Raw genomic sequence first — 14645 nt, forward strand, 5'->3', positions numbered from 1 at the left:
CTCCCATTCAAGCATTAGTGAGCAACTGTAGGAAATTACAGTTTTTATCATCCACCTAATTAAGTTCATCCCCAAGTCACTGCTTTTTAACTACTATCATCTTTTTGAGAAACATGAGTATAAAATACTTCAAAGACAAATGCCACCCTCACAGAATTTATACTGGCTAAGGGTTCCTGGATAATTAATGCGCGCCCACTGAAGCCTGAGGGAGGCCATTTTATATTTCTTTGTACATGAGGAAATGGAATGGAAAGATTGACAGCTCTGATAATGTTTTAAATGCACTTGGAGTGAAAAACCCAACAGCATCAAAAAAGAACGCTTACCACGTTCATTTGTGATAACTACAGAGTTTGTTAGGAGAATTTATGTGTTGTAATAAGGGCGGTGGGCCCGCTTCCTGCCACCCGGCTAGCTTTACCTGAAATAATTACATGGAAACTGTATTCTTTTAAACACTGCCTGGCATATTAGTTCTAGCCTCTTATTGGCTAGCTCTTACATATTGATCTAACCCATTTCTAATAATCTGTGTAGCCCACGAGGTGGCTTACCAGGGAAGATCTTAACCTGCGTCTGTCTGGAGTGGGAGAATCATGGCGACTCACTGACTCAGCTTCTTTCTCCCAGCATTCTGTTCTGTTTACTCTGCCTATCTAAATTCTACCCTATCAGAGGGCCAAGCAGTTTCTTTATTAGTTAACCAATGAAAGCAACAGATTAGAAAGAAATCACTCCCACATCATTTATGTGACAAAATCATCCCTACTTGGTATTTGTGTTATACGTGAATCTACTCTTACCATATAGCCATGAATTGGGTTTTTTTTTTCACTCCCATTTTCCGGACTTTAAGTGAAGTATGTATGCACCTGTGGGGACACAGGCATACATACATATACACATAGTTAAAAAGATAAAAAAAATGCCCTGTGGAAAATTCTAGACTCAGAATCTTAGCATCAAAAGTACCATAGATGCCACCTAGTTCCTCATTTACAAATGAAGAAAAGGAGGCTCAGAAAAGTTGAGTGATTTTCCACAGGGCACAAAGTGGCAGAAAGTAGACTACATGTTAACAGTAACCCAACTCTTGTCAAGCCCTGAGCTTCCAGGAGCTGCACAGTGACTCTAGGAGGAACAGGTGTGCTCATCTGCAGTAGAACCTTTTCTCTCTGAGCTGGACTTAGCACACTTTTTGTTTATTTGTTTTTCAAGACAGGGCTTCTCTGTGTACCAGCCCTAGCTGTCCTGAAACTCGCTCTGTAGACCAGGCTGGCCTTGAACTCACAGAGATCAGCCTGCCTCTGCCTCCAGGAATTAAAGGCATGTGCCACCACTGCCACCACTGCTCAGATACACTTCTAATATTGAATCAGGGTAGCTGAGATTTTAGTTTTCTGCCTGTAACTTAGAATGTTGAATTTTACAGAACTCACTCAAGGTCTATGATCTGTACGCCATTATTTAATGATTCTATTTAAAGCAGAACTCACTCAAGGTCTATGATCTATACGCAATTATTTAATGATTCTATTTAAAGCAACTCTGTGGTAAGGAGGCCACTAGTTAGTTCCTGGCTGCTTAGGCCCAAAATAATCACACAGAAACTGTATTAATTAAATCACTGCTTGGCCCATTAGTTCTAGCTTCTTATTGGCTAATTCTTACATATTAATTTAATCCATTTCTAGCAATCTGTGTATTGCCACGTGGCTGTGGCTTACGGGGTAAAGTTCCCAGGTAAAGTTCTATCTGGCATCTGTCTCTGGCGGGGCTCCATGGCTTCTGTCTGTGACTCTTCCTCCTTTCTCCCAGCATTCAGTTTAGTTTTCCCTGCCTACCTAAGTTCTACCCTATCAACAGGCCAAAGTAGTTTCTTTATTCACCAATAATATTCACAGCATACACAACTCTGTGATTCTTGTGTGAAAGGAGTGTTTCTTCTAACAGGACTAACCCTGTTCTTCAATCCATCTCCACAATGTGATGTTTTAAAACTATACCTGTCCCCCATCCAGTTCCTGCTGAACTGCCCACACTGTTCATAAGAAAACCGATTTTAATTTTGGAATATGAATTTATCAAAGAGTCAGTAAAGAAAAAGCATGTCCCATGAATAAAATCAGCATTTCAACATACAGTTGTTCCTCTTGTTATAGATGGATGTATAAGAGTGACCAAGTATCAAAATGTGCCTGAGAGCATATTACTTTTTAAAAAATAACTAACCATGAAATAAAGAGCCCCAGGATACAGCTCTACCAACTTTGAGACCAGGGTGACTGTGTGCCCTCCTGCCACGGTCCCAGATGGGAATAGTCCATGCTCCTGTAGTTGTCTGTGCAAGGCACACCAGTGCACCAGTGGTTCAGGACGGGCTTTAGAGGAGCTGGCCAGACCTTTTCAGTGCAGAGTCCTGAGAGGCTTTGGACTACACAGTGATCCTGGGCCAGGAAGACTGATGCATGTAGAACATGTAACACTCAAAGACTGGTTTTTTTAAAATATAAAATATCACGGACACCCAACTGCATCTCAGACCAAAAGAGACTGGATCTCTGCAGGGGAAAGATGGAGTTCATGGTCAGGGGGTCTTGGCCTTTCCAGAGGGTCCCAGTATGCAGCCAGGGTTTAGGGTTACTAGTCTAAGGGGAGAAGCCGAGTTCTCGAGAGCTGGATTAGGAATGGAAGGACCCTGCAGTGGCAAGAATGTGAAGGTTTCTGCTGAGTGTCAGAAGCACATGGGTCTGGTGGGGTGTCCATGTCTGCATTCCCGTGTCCATGTCTGGATTCCCGGTCGTCTGGTGGGGTGTCCATGTCTGGATTCCCGGTTGTCTGGTGGGGTGTCCATGTCTGGATTCCCGGTTGTCTGGTGGGGTGTCCATGTCTGGATTCCCGGTCGTCTGGTGGGGTGTCCATGCCTGGATTCCCAGTAGTCTGAGGGCTGTATTAAGCGTCTCAGACCTTACAGGCTCATGGGTCATGCTAAGCACTCATCAAGCAAGAGCTGAGCTAGTATTATTTCTAAAACCTCTTAATTATTTAAGTATTTATTTCTCTTTCTTTCTGAGTAGGAAAGGCTTGATTTCAACTTATACTTCCAGATTACAGCCCACCACTGAAGGAAATCAGGGCATTAACTCAAAAACTGAAGCACAACCTGTAACAGAATGCTGCTCCCTGGCTCATTCGGCTGCCCTTCTTATACAGCTCAGGCTGACTTGCCCAGGGATGGTGTCAGCCAATAAGACTCTCCTACAAATAATTCCATAATTCCTAATGATATTCAATTATTTTCATAGATCAGTCCTTGTTTAGTCATGGGAACGAATACCCACAACTAGACATTATGCAGACAGAGTCTAAATCGGAGGTTTCCATTGGCCATTGGGTCCTTTCCCTTGGAGATGGAAGAATCACTTGGAAGAGGGCAAGGAAAAATTGTAAGAGTCTGAGGGAATGGAAGTCATTCAGAGAACATGGGCTCAAGGAAACAGCAAGCAGGGCTTGCATGAGTCTGAACCAGGTCTTCTGTGTATAATATAGCCGTTAGCTTGGTGTTTTTGTGGGACTCCTAACAATGGGGGTGGTTGTGTCTCTGGCTCTTTGGCTTGCTTCTGGCATTCTTTTTCTCCTAGTAGGTTGCCTTGTCTAGCCTTGATTTGAGTGAGGAGTTTTGTCTCCTTTGGTTGCCATCTTTGAAGGTCTGTTCTTTTCTGAAAAGGGAATGGGAGTGGCTTTGGGGGAGGGGAGGTGTTAGGGGTAACTGGGAGGAGTAGAGGGAGGGGAAACTGTATTGTATGACAGAAGAATCTATTTCAGTAAAAAAAAAATTACAAAATAAAAGAAAAAAAAAGAAAAGAAATCAAGAAAATGCCCCACAGATTTGCCTTCAGGCCATCTTGATAAGGCACCCAGATTCCTGGACTCAGCAGAAGGCCTGAAGAGCAGGCAGCACAACCCAATCAGGACCAGCTGCCCTGCATTCTGAGACTTACTTTTCTCCCTCAGGCCAAATCCTTTCTAGAAGCCTCCTTCTAGCTCTTGTTGTTTTTGTTTTTTTGTTTTTAATTAAAAAAATTATGTTGGGAGAATTATCACTCCCAAGATTAATTTAGGAAGTAGGCAGTAATAACTCAGCGTTTGTGAACAGCTTGGCCTCTTGGATCCCTATCTTTAAAGACCAATCTGTAGGGACACAGGACTCCGAGTTCCCTGCAGTGACATCTGAGGTTCTGCCCGCTGAGGCTGGTTTGTCTGAGTAGGTGCTGGCTCTCACTTCCTCGGAGGAAGTCCCATGGCTTTCCCTCATCCCTGCAAGACTAAGAAGGAAGGAAGACAATATGGTGAAAACATCTACCTCCTGACCCTCTACAGGGGCCATAACTGCCCCTGTGCATTCCCAGTGTGCATTTGTCCTCTACAGGTCTTTCCTGTCCTGGGAAACTGCTTCCCTAAATATGACTTCACCGTTGCCAATTCTTCTGGGGTAATGTCAGCTAGAGACAGTTCCTTCCTGTTTGACCTTTGCTGACTCCTCTTTTCTTCTTTTCTTTCTGCCTACCTAAAGTGTTTCTTCCTCTGGGGTTCAGCACACTAAAACCCTTTCTGAAGCAAGGGGAAGTATAAACACACACAAAACTTCCTCCACACTTGGTTCTATGATGGAAAGAAGGACTACAAGGCTCTTCATGCCAAAGATAGACCTAACCACCACTTAGGCATCACGATGTTGGACTAAACTGCACAGAATCATGTCCTTTTGGAACACAAGCTATTTTACTGAATGTCCAAAATAGAGTTATACTTATATCCTTTTATTAATATTTAAAAAGTATTATAATTGACATGTTAACACATTATGGAGTATTGCTGTGACAGACCTGACCATATTGTTTCGGGGAGGATTGTGAAAGAACTTTGGAACTTAGTGCAAAATGCCATTGAGTGTTCAATGCTTAGTGAACTGTTCTGTAGGAGCATGGGAGACAAGGATGTTGAGGGCAGATGGAGACCTGGCTGGTGAAGTCAGGGCACCTGTTATTTTGAATTAACATTCTGTGGTTCTGGTTGGTTGGGGCTGAAGCATTAGCTGCGTTTGACTTGATCCCAGGACTACCAGAGTGAGACCTTTGCTTCTTCTGGGTACTCGCTGCCAGTCGGCTGGAGGTGGGGAAGTGGAGGTGATTAAGAAGGGACCAGCATGACTGCAGCGAGCTTCTGGGAAGGGTTTAGTGAGAGCACAGAGAAGCTGTGTTCCAGATGCAGCTGAGGCTGTACTAGAAGACAAACTGTGTGTGCTGTAGAGACGTGACCCAAGCCCTTTGGAGGAGCCCAGAAGACTGTGTAAGTGACTCCCGGGCTCTGGACTCTGGGTCACACACAGCTGGAGTTGGCTTTTGCTTTGTTCAGACTGTGCCCTGGTTCTTCCCTCCTGAAGTAAGAAATATTTAACTTAATTTTAATTTTTAAAAACTGGAGCCCACAACTAAGAGACTTTGAAATTTTAAAGAGATTTTTAAAAAGAGAATTGTTAAAAGGAATGAATTTTTAATGGTTTGAATTTGTAAAGACCATTGGCTTCTTTTTCTTTTTTTTGAGACGGTTTCACGGTGTAGCCTTGGCTGTCCAGGAACTCCCTCTGTAGTGTAGGCTGGGCTTGAACTCACAGAGACCTGCCTGCCTCTGCGTTAAATTGTCAGGGGGTCGATCATGCTGGATAGTTTTATGTCAGCTTGACACAAGCTAAAGTTATCTGATAGGAGGGAACCCAACTTAAGAAAATACCTCCATAAGACGGGGCTGTAGGGCATTTTCTTAGTGATAGATGGTGGGTGCTGCCATCCCTGGGCTGGTGTCCTGGGTTCTATAAAAGAGCAGGCTGAGCAAGTCAGTAAGCAGCTCCCTTCCATGGCCTCTGCATCAGCTCCTGCCCTCCAGTTCCTGCCCTACTTGAGTTCCTGTCCTGACTATCTTCAGTGATGAACAGCAAAGTGGAAGTATGAGACAAACCCTTTCCTCCCCAAGCTGCGTTTAGTCCCCGTGTTTTGTTGCAGCAACAGAAACCCTGACTAGGACACATACTATTAACATATTATTAATATAATATTAACTGACTGGATATGTACTTCTTGTACCCTAATGATGTAATGAGTTAACACAGTAGCAATTATGCCTTGGATGGTAAAACTCTTTAATTTTAGAAGAAATTTTTGTATTCATAATTCTGTGTGAACGTCAAATGTCCTTGTGAAGGAGCATTTTTAAACTTGTGTTTTGCTAAACAGAAATGGGTGATCTGACCTATCACTTAGCTGTTACTGATGAGGAGAAAACTTGAATATGTAACTTATTATTATTGAGACTTATTATAGTAGTCTTTGTCAGACTTTAATAACAGAACTTCTGGGAGGTGTTTATCAGGATAAACCAAACATGTACAAAACCCAGAGAACAAGTTACTTATTATTATTCTCTTGCTTAGAAGTCAGTGAATTTTTTTAAAAAAAGCCAAAACCAGTGTTCATCTACGTAGCATCACTGTAAGAACTAACCACCCTCGAGGTCTGGGGATGAATGTTACGGCATGCTTTCAGAGTCAATTCCCAATGTAGTTTTCTATTTTTGCTTCTCTCTGAGATAGTTCTTATGTAGTGCAGGGTGGCTTCGCACTGGTGAGCTCCCTGTGTCAGTCTCCAGTGTTTACATCACACCCAGCTCCCGTCGCATGCATTTCTGTAGCAGGGACTTAGGAAGTCCAGACAGCCCTTGAATCCTGGTCTTTCTCCTGCTACTTCCCTAGTGCTGGGATTGTAGGTTTGAGCAACACTGGCCTCCAGTCTTTCAATTCCCTGAGATCTTCCATTTTAGCAAGCATTAGCATCTACCAGTCAGACAACCTAAAACTGGGGCTTAGCGCTCCCTTCTTTATGTCCCACAATATAATTAATATTTTTTCTGGGTTGGTGAGATGGCTGAATGGTTAGAAGTGCCACTGTGCAAGCCTGACAACCTGTGTTCAGTATCCCAAACCCACGGAGGAAGGGAGAAAAACTACTCCTGGAAGCTGTCCTCTGATCCCCACACGACCCCCAATAATAAAACACACTACTGGAAGCTGTCCTCTGACCCCCACACGACCCCCAATAATAAAACACACTACTCCTGGAAGCTGTCCTCTGACCCCCACACGACCCCCAATAATAAAACACACTACTGGAAGCTGTCCTCTGACCCCCACCCGACCCCCAATAATAAAACACACTACTGGAAGCTGTCCTCTGACCCCCACCCGACCCCCAATAATAAAACGCACTAATAATTTTCCAGCCCATTTTCCCCTCTCTGTCTATCCCGCATGTTTTCAAACTTCAGACTCTGCGCGAGTCTTTGGTGCCGTCTCAGGCTTCCACTCAAGCTCCGTTTCTGCCACCTCCATGGCTCCGCACCAGGACCATGGTCAAATCATTCCTGCTTCCAAAGAGTGATAATGCAGTACTGAGCTTCTTAGGATTATCACATACTTTGTTAAAACTGAGCCCATGCTTCTAGAAGAATATCTGCTACTTTATGAAGAGTAAGGGAACTTATCCTATCGGTCCTCACCGACACAGGTACATGCCAGAGCCCCACCTCTGAGTCCTATTCTCCCCATGTCCCACTTTCTTCATGTGGAAGATGGGAATGACCATGGCTCTATTTCCATAGATCACTGGGTTGACTCTACTCCCGAAGATAAGTAAAAAAGACATAAGTGATATATCCTAAGGACTCAAAAATATTATTCAGAATTACCACCATCATTATCCAGCCACAAGTAATAGCTTTCTTGATATACTATGACAACCTCTTGAGGGTTCAATGTCATAGCCTTAAATATGCAACTAAGAAGGTGACTATCATGAAACTTCCCACGCCTTCCAGGAAACTGGTTACCCATTTGCTGTCTTTTATAGCTTAGTAGAACTTGCTGAAGTTACACTTGGCAATGAACTACATCTATTTTTTTTATACTTCACTGCAAGTGAACCTTGAGCTTCTGAGAAGGACAGGCAGGCCCCATTAATTTGTACAATCCACTCTATTGCCTTAACCACAGCAGATCCTTGTCTCTCTGTGGGACCGAGGAGACTCTGCTTGTAGTATGCTGTTCCCTTCAGACCTCACTGTGTTGGCCTTGAATTCCTGAGCTCAAGCAATCCTCCTACTTTAGCTTCCCAGACAGCTGAGAAGAAAGACGCAGTGAGCACCGTGCCTGACTCATCCTACAGATCTACTTACCAAATGCGGCAGCGATGTATAAGAACTAACTAGGAGTCAGAGGGGGAAACATGATTTAATTTAAAATGATTTAAATAATACTACTCCTTTGTAAAACCTGCCTGTAAATATGAATACAACACACAGCCAGTGTATGTCATGACAAAACTAAATCTCTTTTCTGCTTTTTGATGTGGGATTTCCCTCTGTGTGCTGTGATTACCATTGGTGAATAAAGAAACTGTCTTTGCCTGCTGATAGGGCAGAACTTAGGTAGGGGGGAAAACTATGCTGAATGCTGGGAGAAAGGAGGGAGAGTCAGGAGGTGCTGTGGAGCTGCCACCGGAGACAGACGTGCTGAAAATTTGCTGATAGGCCACAACCTCATGGTGATGCACAGATTAATGGAGATGGGTTAAATTAAGATGTTAAAGAGTTAGCCAATAAGAATAACACAGCTTCTTGCTGTTTGCTGGTGGTGTGCCACAGCTCCTTTGAGAGAGGTTTTCCTGATTCAGCAGTAGCAGAAAAAAAAAGCTGCATGGTTTTGAAATGCTGGCTTTCTGGGCCATGCTGCCAGCACAAACTCTGATTCTTTGTCGGGAGGTCTGGCTATGGAGCATTTAAATGGATTTTGAGAGCAGACTGCTACAACTTGCTTAATGGCAACATAGACTGGCTGTGTGCCTAAAGGTAGGGCTAGGAGCATTGCTCTCAGAGGCAGCAAACAGCTCCACCATGCTGGGCTGAGCGGGGCAAGCAGGCAATGCTGCATTACCACCACCAATGGCGCTGCTTAAGTTTTTATGAAGCACTTACCATTTTAAGAAGCACTCCTGGACAGTAAAGAATTACAGATACACAATAGGAATGGGGTCTAAGGAATTGTTGTTTGGAAAAGAGGTTCTTCTTTTGTTTCCACAGAGGGTGAGAACCTGTGGGATCCTTCTAGACTAATGTGGTTTGATGGACCGAGACCCCATGAACACCCCCTAAAATTACTTTGCCCAATAAACAGCAAGAAAAAGTTTAGACAGAACTATGCCCATATTCCCAAATATTGTCTATAAATGTTTGTTTATATTTAAAGAGGGATATGCTATAGAGATTTGCATGAGTATGGATCTGAATTTATTGATACAAATTTAAGGTCAATTTTGTTGTGTGTGTGTGTGTGTGTGTGTGTGTGTATAATTTCTGCTCTTGATTAAGGTATTGTGATTGGACAGTTCATTTAAAAATGTAATGTATAATTAAGAAATATAGGTTAATAGATAATCATCTATAATAGTCAAGTCTGTAGTCATGTTAGTTAGATTTTCTAGATGTACACAGATATATTTCAGTTAGATAAGTATTCTTCAAATCTTTCACTTCAGAATATGGCATTTAAAATGACTTTTCATGACAATGAGACACATCTGCTCCTGGCAGCACCAATTACTTCAGAGGATGATGGGCATCAAAGAGGCTCCTTATGGAGTTTGTTGGCCATTTGGGCAAGAAACTGCTCTTGCCTGGACTGCTTCATGAACTGGGCATGCAGGACCCACAGAGAAATGACTGCTGAACTTGTCTAAAGGTGAGATGATCCTTGGGGGTTCCTGCTTCATCAAAGAGACTGCCAGACATTCTTCAGGACACAGAAGAAAGTGACTGACAAACTGCCAATATAGATAAAACTGTCTTTGAAATTTTCTGCTTCATGGAAAAGTCTTCTGGATACTATTGGCCTGTAGGATGAAGATGGATGCCCCAATGGTACAGAAGAACTTTGGATGACTGTTCAGGCAGCGAGATGTCTCTGTCATTTCTAGAGTTTTGGAAGTTGCTTATAATGCACTTCCTGTTTACTTAGGTAATATATCCTTCTGGGGTCTTTGATGAAGTTGAAGCATAAACAGTTGTAGAGGTTTTCCTTTGTTATGATAAAAGATAAAGTAGATATAAATATTGTAACTGTAATTCTTGCTTGATAACTGTTTTGTTATATGAAATTTTACTATGCTAAAGTTAAAACCTTTCTTTTTATTTAAACAGGAAAAGGGAGGTGATGTGGGATTTCCCTCTGTATGCTGTGATTACCATTAGTGAATAAACTGCCTTGGCCTGTTGATAGGGCAGAACTTAGGTAGGCAGGGAAAACTAAGCTGAATGCTGGGAGAAAGGAGGCAGAGTCAGGAGAAGCCATGTAGCCCCGCTGGAGACAAACACCCAAACTTTAGCCAGTAAGCCACAGCCACGTGGTGATACACAGATTACCTGAAATGGGTTAAATTAATGTGTAAGAGTTAGCCAATAAGAAGCTGGAGCTAATGGGCCAAGCAGTGATTTAAATAATATGGTTTCTGTGTGATTATTTCTGGTCTGAGCTGCTGGGTGGCCGGGAAACAAGTGGTCTCCTCCTGCAACAGTTTTTTGTTTTGTTTTTGAGACAGGTTTCACCTGTGTAGACCAGGCTGGCCTCAAACTCACGGAGATCCACCTGCCTCTGCCTCCCTGGTGCTGAGATTAAAGCTGTGCACTACCATTGCCTGCCTAAATCTCTTTTTTTTTAATTTTTTAGCGTCTCTTTAATTTTTTTTTAAAGATTTATTTATTAAGCATCCAATGTACTGCTGGCAAGGAAGGCACCAGGTCTCATTACAGATGTTTGTGAGCCACCATGTGGTTGCTGGGAATTGAACTCAGGACCTTTGGAAGAGCAGCCAGTGCTCTTACCCTCTGAGCCATCTCTCCAGCCCCCTAAATCTCTTTTTATAACAGAAAAGCACGTATTACTCCACTGTTTTTGTGGTTTGAGGTTTGACTGAGACTGGCCTCACTGACTCACATATCTGAACGCTTGGACCCTAGTAGGTGGAACTGTTCTGGGAAGGATTTGAAGGTGTGACCTTATTTGAAGAGGTGTATCTCCAGGAGTGGCTTCACACCAGGTGCAGACTTGGTTTCCTTGCCTGTTGCCTATGGATCAGAAGTAAGTTCTTGGAGCTACCGATGTCTACGTGCTGACATATTCTTTACCATGATGGCCATGTACTCATCCTATGAAACAGTTAGCATGGTTTTTTATAAGTCGTCCTGGCCATGGCTTCTCGTTACGGCAATAGAACAGTAACTAAAATCCTCCAGGGCCACCTGGCACTGGGACTGAGTCTACCTCACACATGCTTGGCAAGAACTCTAACCACTTAGCTTTATCTATAGACTATACTGGTTAATTTTTAAAGAAAATGTATTTTGCATTAAAATGATAGGCATAGCTGGGTGGTAGTGGTGCACACCTTTAATCCTACTGCTGTGAGGCAGAGGCAGATAGATCTCTAAGTTTGAGGCCAGCCTCATCTACAGAGTGAGTTCTAGGACAGCCAGGACACTGCAGAGAAACCATCTCAAAATCAAAAACAAACAAAAGCATAAAAAGCTATACATTAATATCTCCTGGTGTTAGGATACAGTCAATATGGACGTCATTATGAAATAAAAGTGTTGGTGACTGGGAGACAGCTCAGTGGTTGAGAGAACGTCCTGCTCTCCTGGAAGGCCCCAGTTCAGTTCCCAGAGTCCATGAAATGACTCACAAGTGCATGTAACTCTAGTCCAGGGTATCTATCTATATACATACTAACACATACATGAAATGACTCACAAGTGCATGTAACTCTAGTTCCAGGGTCTCTATACACATACTAACACATACATGAAATGACTCACAAGTACATGTAACTCTAGTTCCAGGGTATCTATACACATACTAACACATACAAGCAAATAAAAGAACTATAAAGTATACTAATTTGAGCTGGAAAGCTTTTCCTACTATGACCTTACATTAACTGCAAAATTAGTTTCAATAAAATATAATGTGCTTTTCATTATAAAACAGGAAATTATTCTTTTTCAAATTGAAGCTTGTCTTTTAAATTTACTTACCAGGAGATTCTCTCCTGCCACTCCTCTGTTATTAAAAACCACACACCTAAAAATGAGGAAAGCAATTTTGTTATTTGTCCACACAGTCCTCCCTAGTGATGTGCTGCTGAGATCATCTTATTGACACTGTCTTACAGCTTTCAAAGAGTAAAAAAAGCTGGACCAGGGAGTAGCTCAGTAGGTAGAGTGCTTGCCTCATATGCATGGAACCCTGGGTTCAAACTCTAGTACTGCATATGATGATTAGGGTGCTGCAAGCCTACAATGCCAGCACCCGGGGAAGTAGAGGCAGGAGGATCAGAAGTGCAAGGCCATTTTTACCGAGGTAGCAGTACAAAACTTCAGACTGGCTTGGGAGAGATGGAAACCTTGTCTCAAAACCAGCCTGGGAGAGATGGAGACTCTGTCTCAAATATCTGCCAAACCAACACACTGAAAAAAAAAAAATCTGTTTTTAGGGACTTTGAGATAGCTTGGCTGGTGAAGGTGCTTGTTGCCACGCCTGAGTTCAGTCCCATGACCCACAAGGTTTAAAAAGAGAACTGCCTCTTGCAAGTTGTCCTCTGAGCATGTGCGCGCACACACAGACACACACACACACACACACTAAATGCAATTAAAAATGCCTGTAATAATGCAATATTTTAACACCAAGCAGTAGCATATTAGTAGTTCAAAAATGTTTAACAATTCTCTCTAAACCTAGGGTCAGATGAATGCTAGCAAACACTCTTACCACTGAGCAATAATCAACTGTCCTAAAAAGTTAAAAAATTCTGTATGTGAGCTGAATTAGAAAGTTTTGTTACTTTTCCTGCTAAAAGTATGCACTTTTCAACATTTTCTATACATATATATGTCTCTGATAAGCATTTTCAGAAAAATTTTCTGTCAAACATGTTTTTGCTTTAAATGTTTTATTTACATTGTATTCATAGCACTAATAGGAGTTTCTCCATACATTAGAGAACAACTCTTATTCCTCAGGGTTCAGCAAACACAGAAACCAGAATTAAGGGGAAAATTTTACTTTAGCAAAGTATGGTGGCACACACCTTTAATTCTACTACTTGGGAGGCAGAGGCAGGAGGTTATGAACTCGAGGACAGCCAGAGCTACATAGTGAGATCCTGTCTCAAACAAATATTTACTTTATTTTTAATTATTTGTATGACTATTTGTGGTGGTTTGAAGGAAAATGGCCCCTAAAGGGTGTGGCACTATTAGGAAGTACGGCCTTGTTGGAGTGGGTGTGGTCTTGTTGGAGGAAGTGTGTCACTGTGGAGGTGGGCTTTGAGGTCTCATACATGCTCAAGCCATGCCCTGTGAGACAGTCTACTTATGGTTGCCTGTGAGTCAAGATGTGAGAACTCTCAGATTCTCTAGTGTCATGTCTGCCTGCATGTTGCCTTGCTTCCCACCATGATGATAATGGACTAAACCCACCTCAGTTATATGTTTTCCTTTATAAAAGTTGTGGTGGTCATGGTATTTCTTCATAGCAAAGAAACCCTAAGATACTACATATCTGTGTGGGAATGTACGTATGAGTGTGGGTGCCTTTGGGGGCAAGGAGAGGGAATCAGATTCCCTGGGTCAGTGGTGTGAACTACCACGTGGGTCCTGGGAACTGAACTCTAGTCCTCTGCCACAGCAACAAGTACTCTTAACTGCTGAGTCATCTCTCTAGGTCTTTAATTTTTTTAAAACATCTTATTTGTTTACACACACACACACACGTGGGTGTGCATTTACCATGGTTTAAGTATGGGCGTTAGAGGACAAATCTGTTCTTTTCTTCTGCCATGGGGGTCCTGGGGATGGATGTCACATCACCAGGCTTGGTGTCAAGCACATTTACACACTTAGCCGTCTTACTACTCTCAAGACCAGAATTTTATAAGGGGGGAAAACATTACCCCTGGTAGTGCTACAAACACCTGGTATGGTGGAATGGACACCAATATACTACTATTTAGTGTTAAAATATTTAACTCTCATTTAACTTTCAGTTAACAATTATTTACATATATTATGTATTAATACACACATATATAATATATACTACAATTATTGGACAAAATTTTGACTCATACCTATATAGGTTCTTACTGAGTTAGTGAGTGTATATGTTTGTATATGTATTTTCATGCCAATGAAAATTCATTTTGTTTTTGTTCATTTACCTGTGCGATCAAGCCCGTGTAAATTCCAAGTTTCTTCTTTGGGGTTCTGTGATCATTGTGCCGGTTCAGAGCAAAGGTGAGCTGTTAGCCTATAGGACACGCTCAATTCTGACTCACCTCTAAGGGTTCAAGGCACACCACCTCCCCATTGTAGGTGGTGGACTAGATCTGGTTATTAACTTCTTCATTCTGTCATTGGTGTCTGAAGTGCCATCTATAGAATTTTTAGATCTAGCTAAAAGGAAATAAACAACTTAAAAA

General features: G+C 42.3%; 1 protein-coding gene across 2 annotated transcripts in view; it reads right to left on the bottom strand.

The window, feature by feature from the left end:
* The window catches only part of LOC121443397 (phospholipase ABHD3-like), a 50485-nt gene that overhangs the window by 17812 nt on the left and 18028 nt on the right, over positions 1-14645 (bottom strand). For both annotated transcript variants that reach the window (XM_041645153.1, XM_041645152.1), the window contains exon 4: positions 12199-12244. In XM_041645153.1, the coding sequence (XP_041501087.1) occupies positions 12199-12244 (46 nt within the window). The remainder of the gene's footprint in view (positions 1-12198; positions 12245-14645) is intronic.

The sequence above is a fragment of the Microtus oregoni genome, unplaced genomic scaffold, assembly GCF_018167655.1.
Source record: "Microtus oregoni isolate MIOR12 unplaced genomic scaffold, Mior012 000105F_ref0000443, whole genome shotgun sequence".
In the NCBI taxonomy this organism is placed as follows: Eukaryota; Metazoa; Chordata; class Mammalia; order Rodentia; family Cricetidae; genus Microtus; species Microtus oregoni.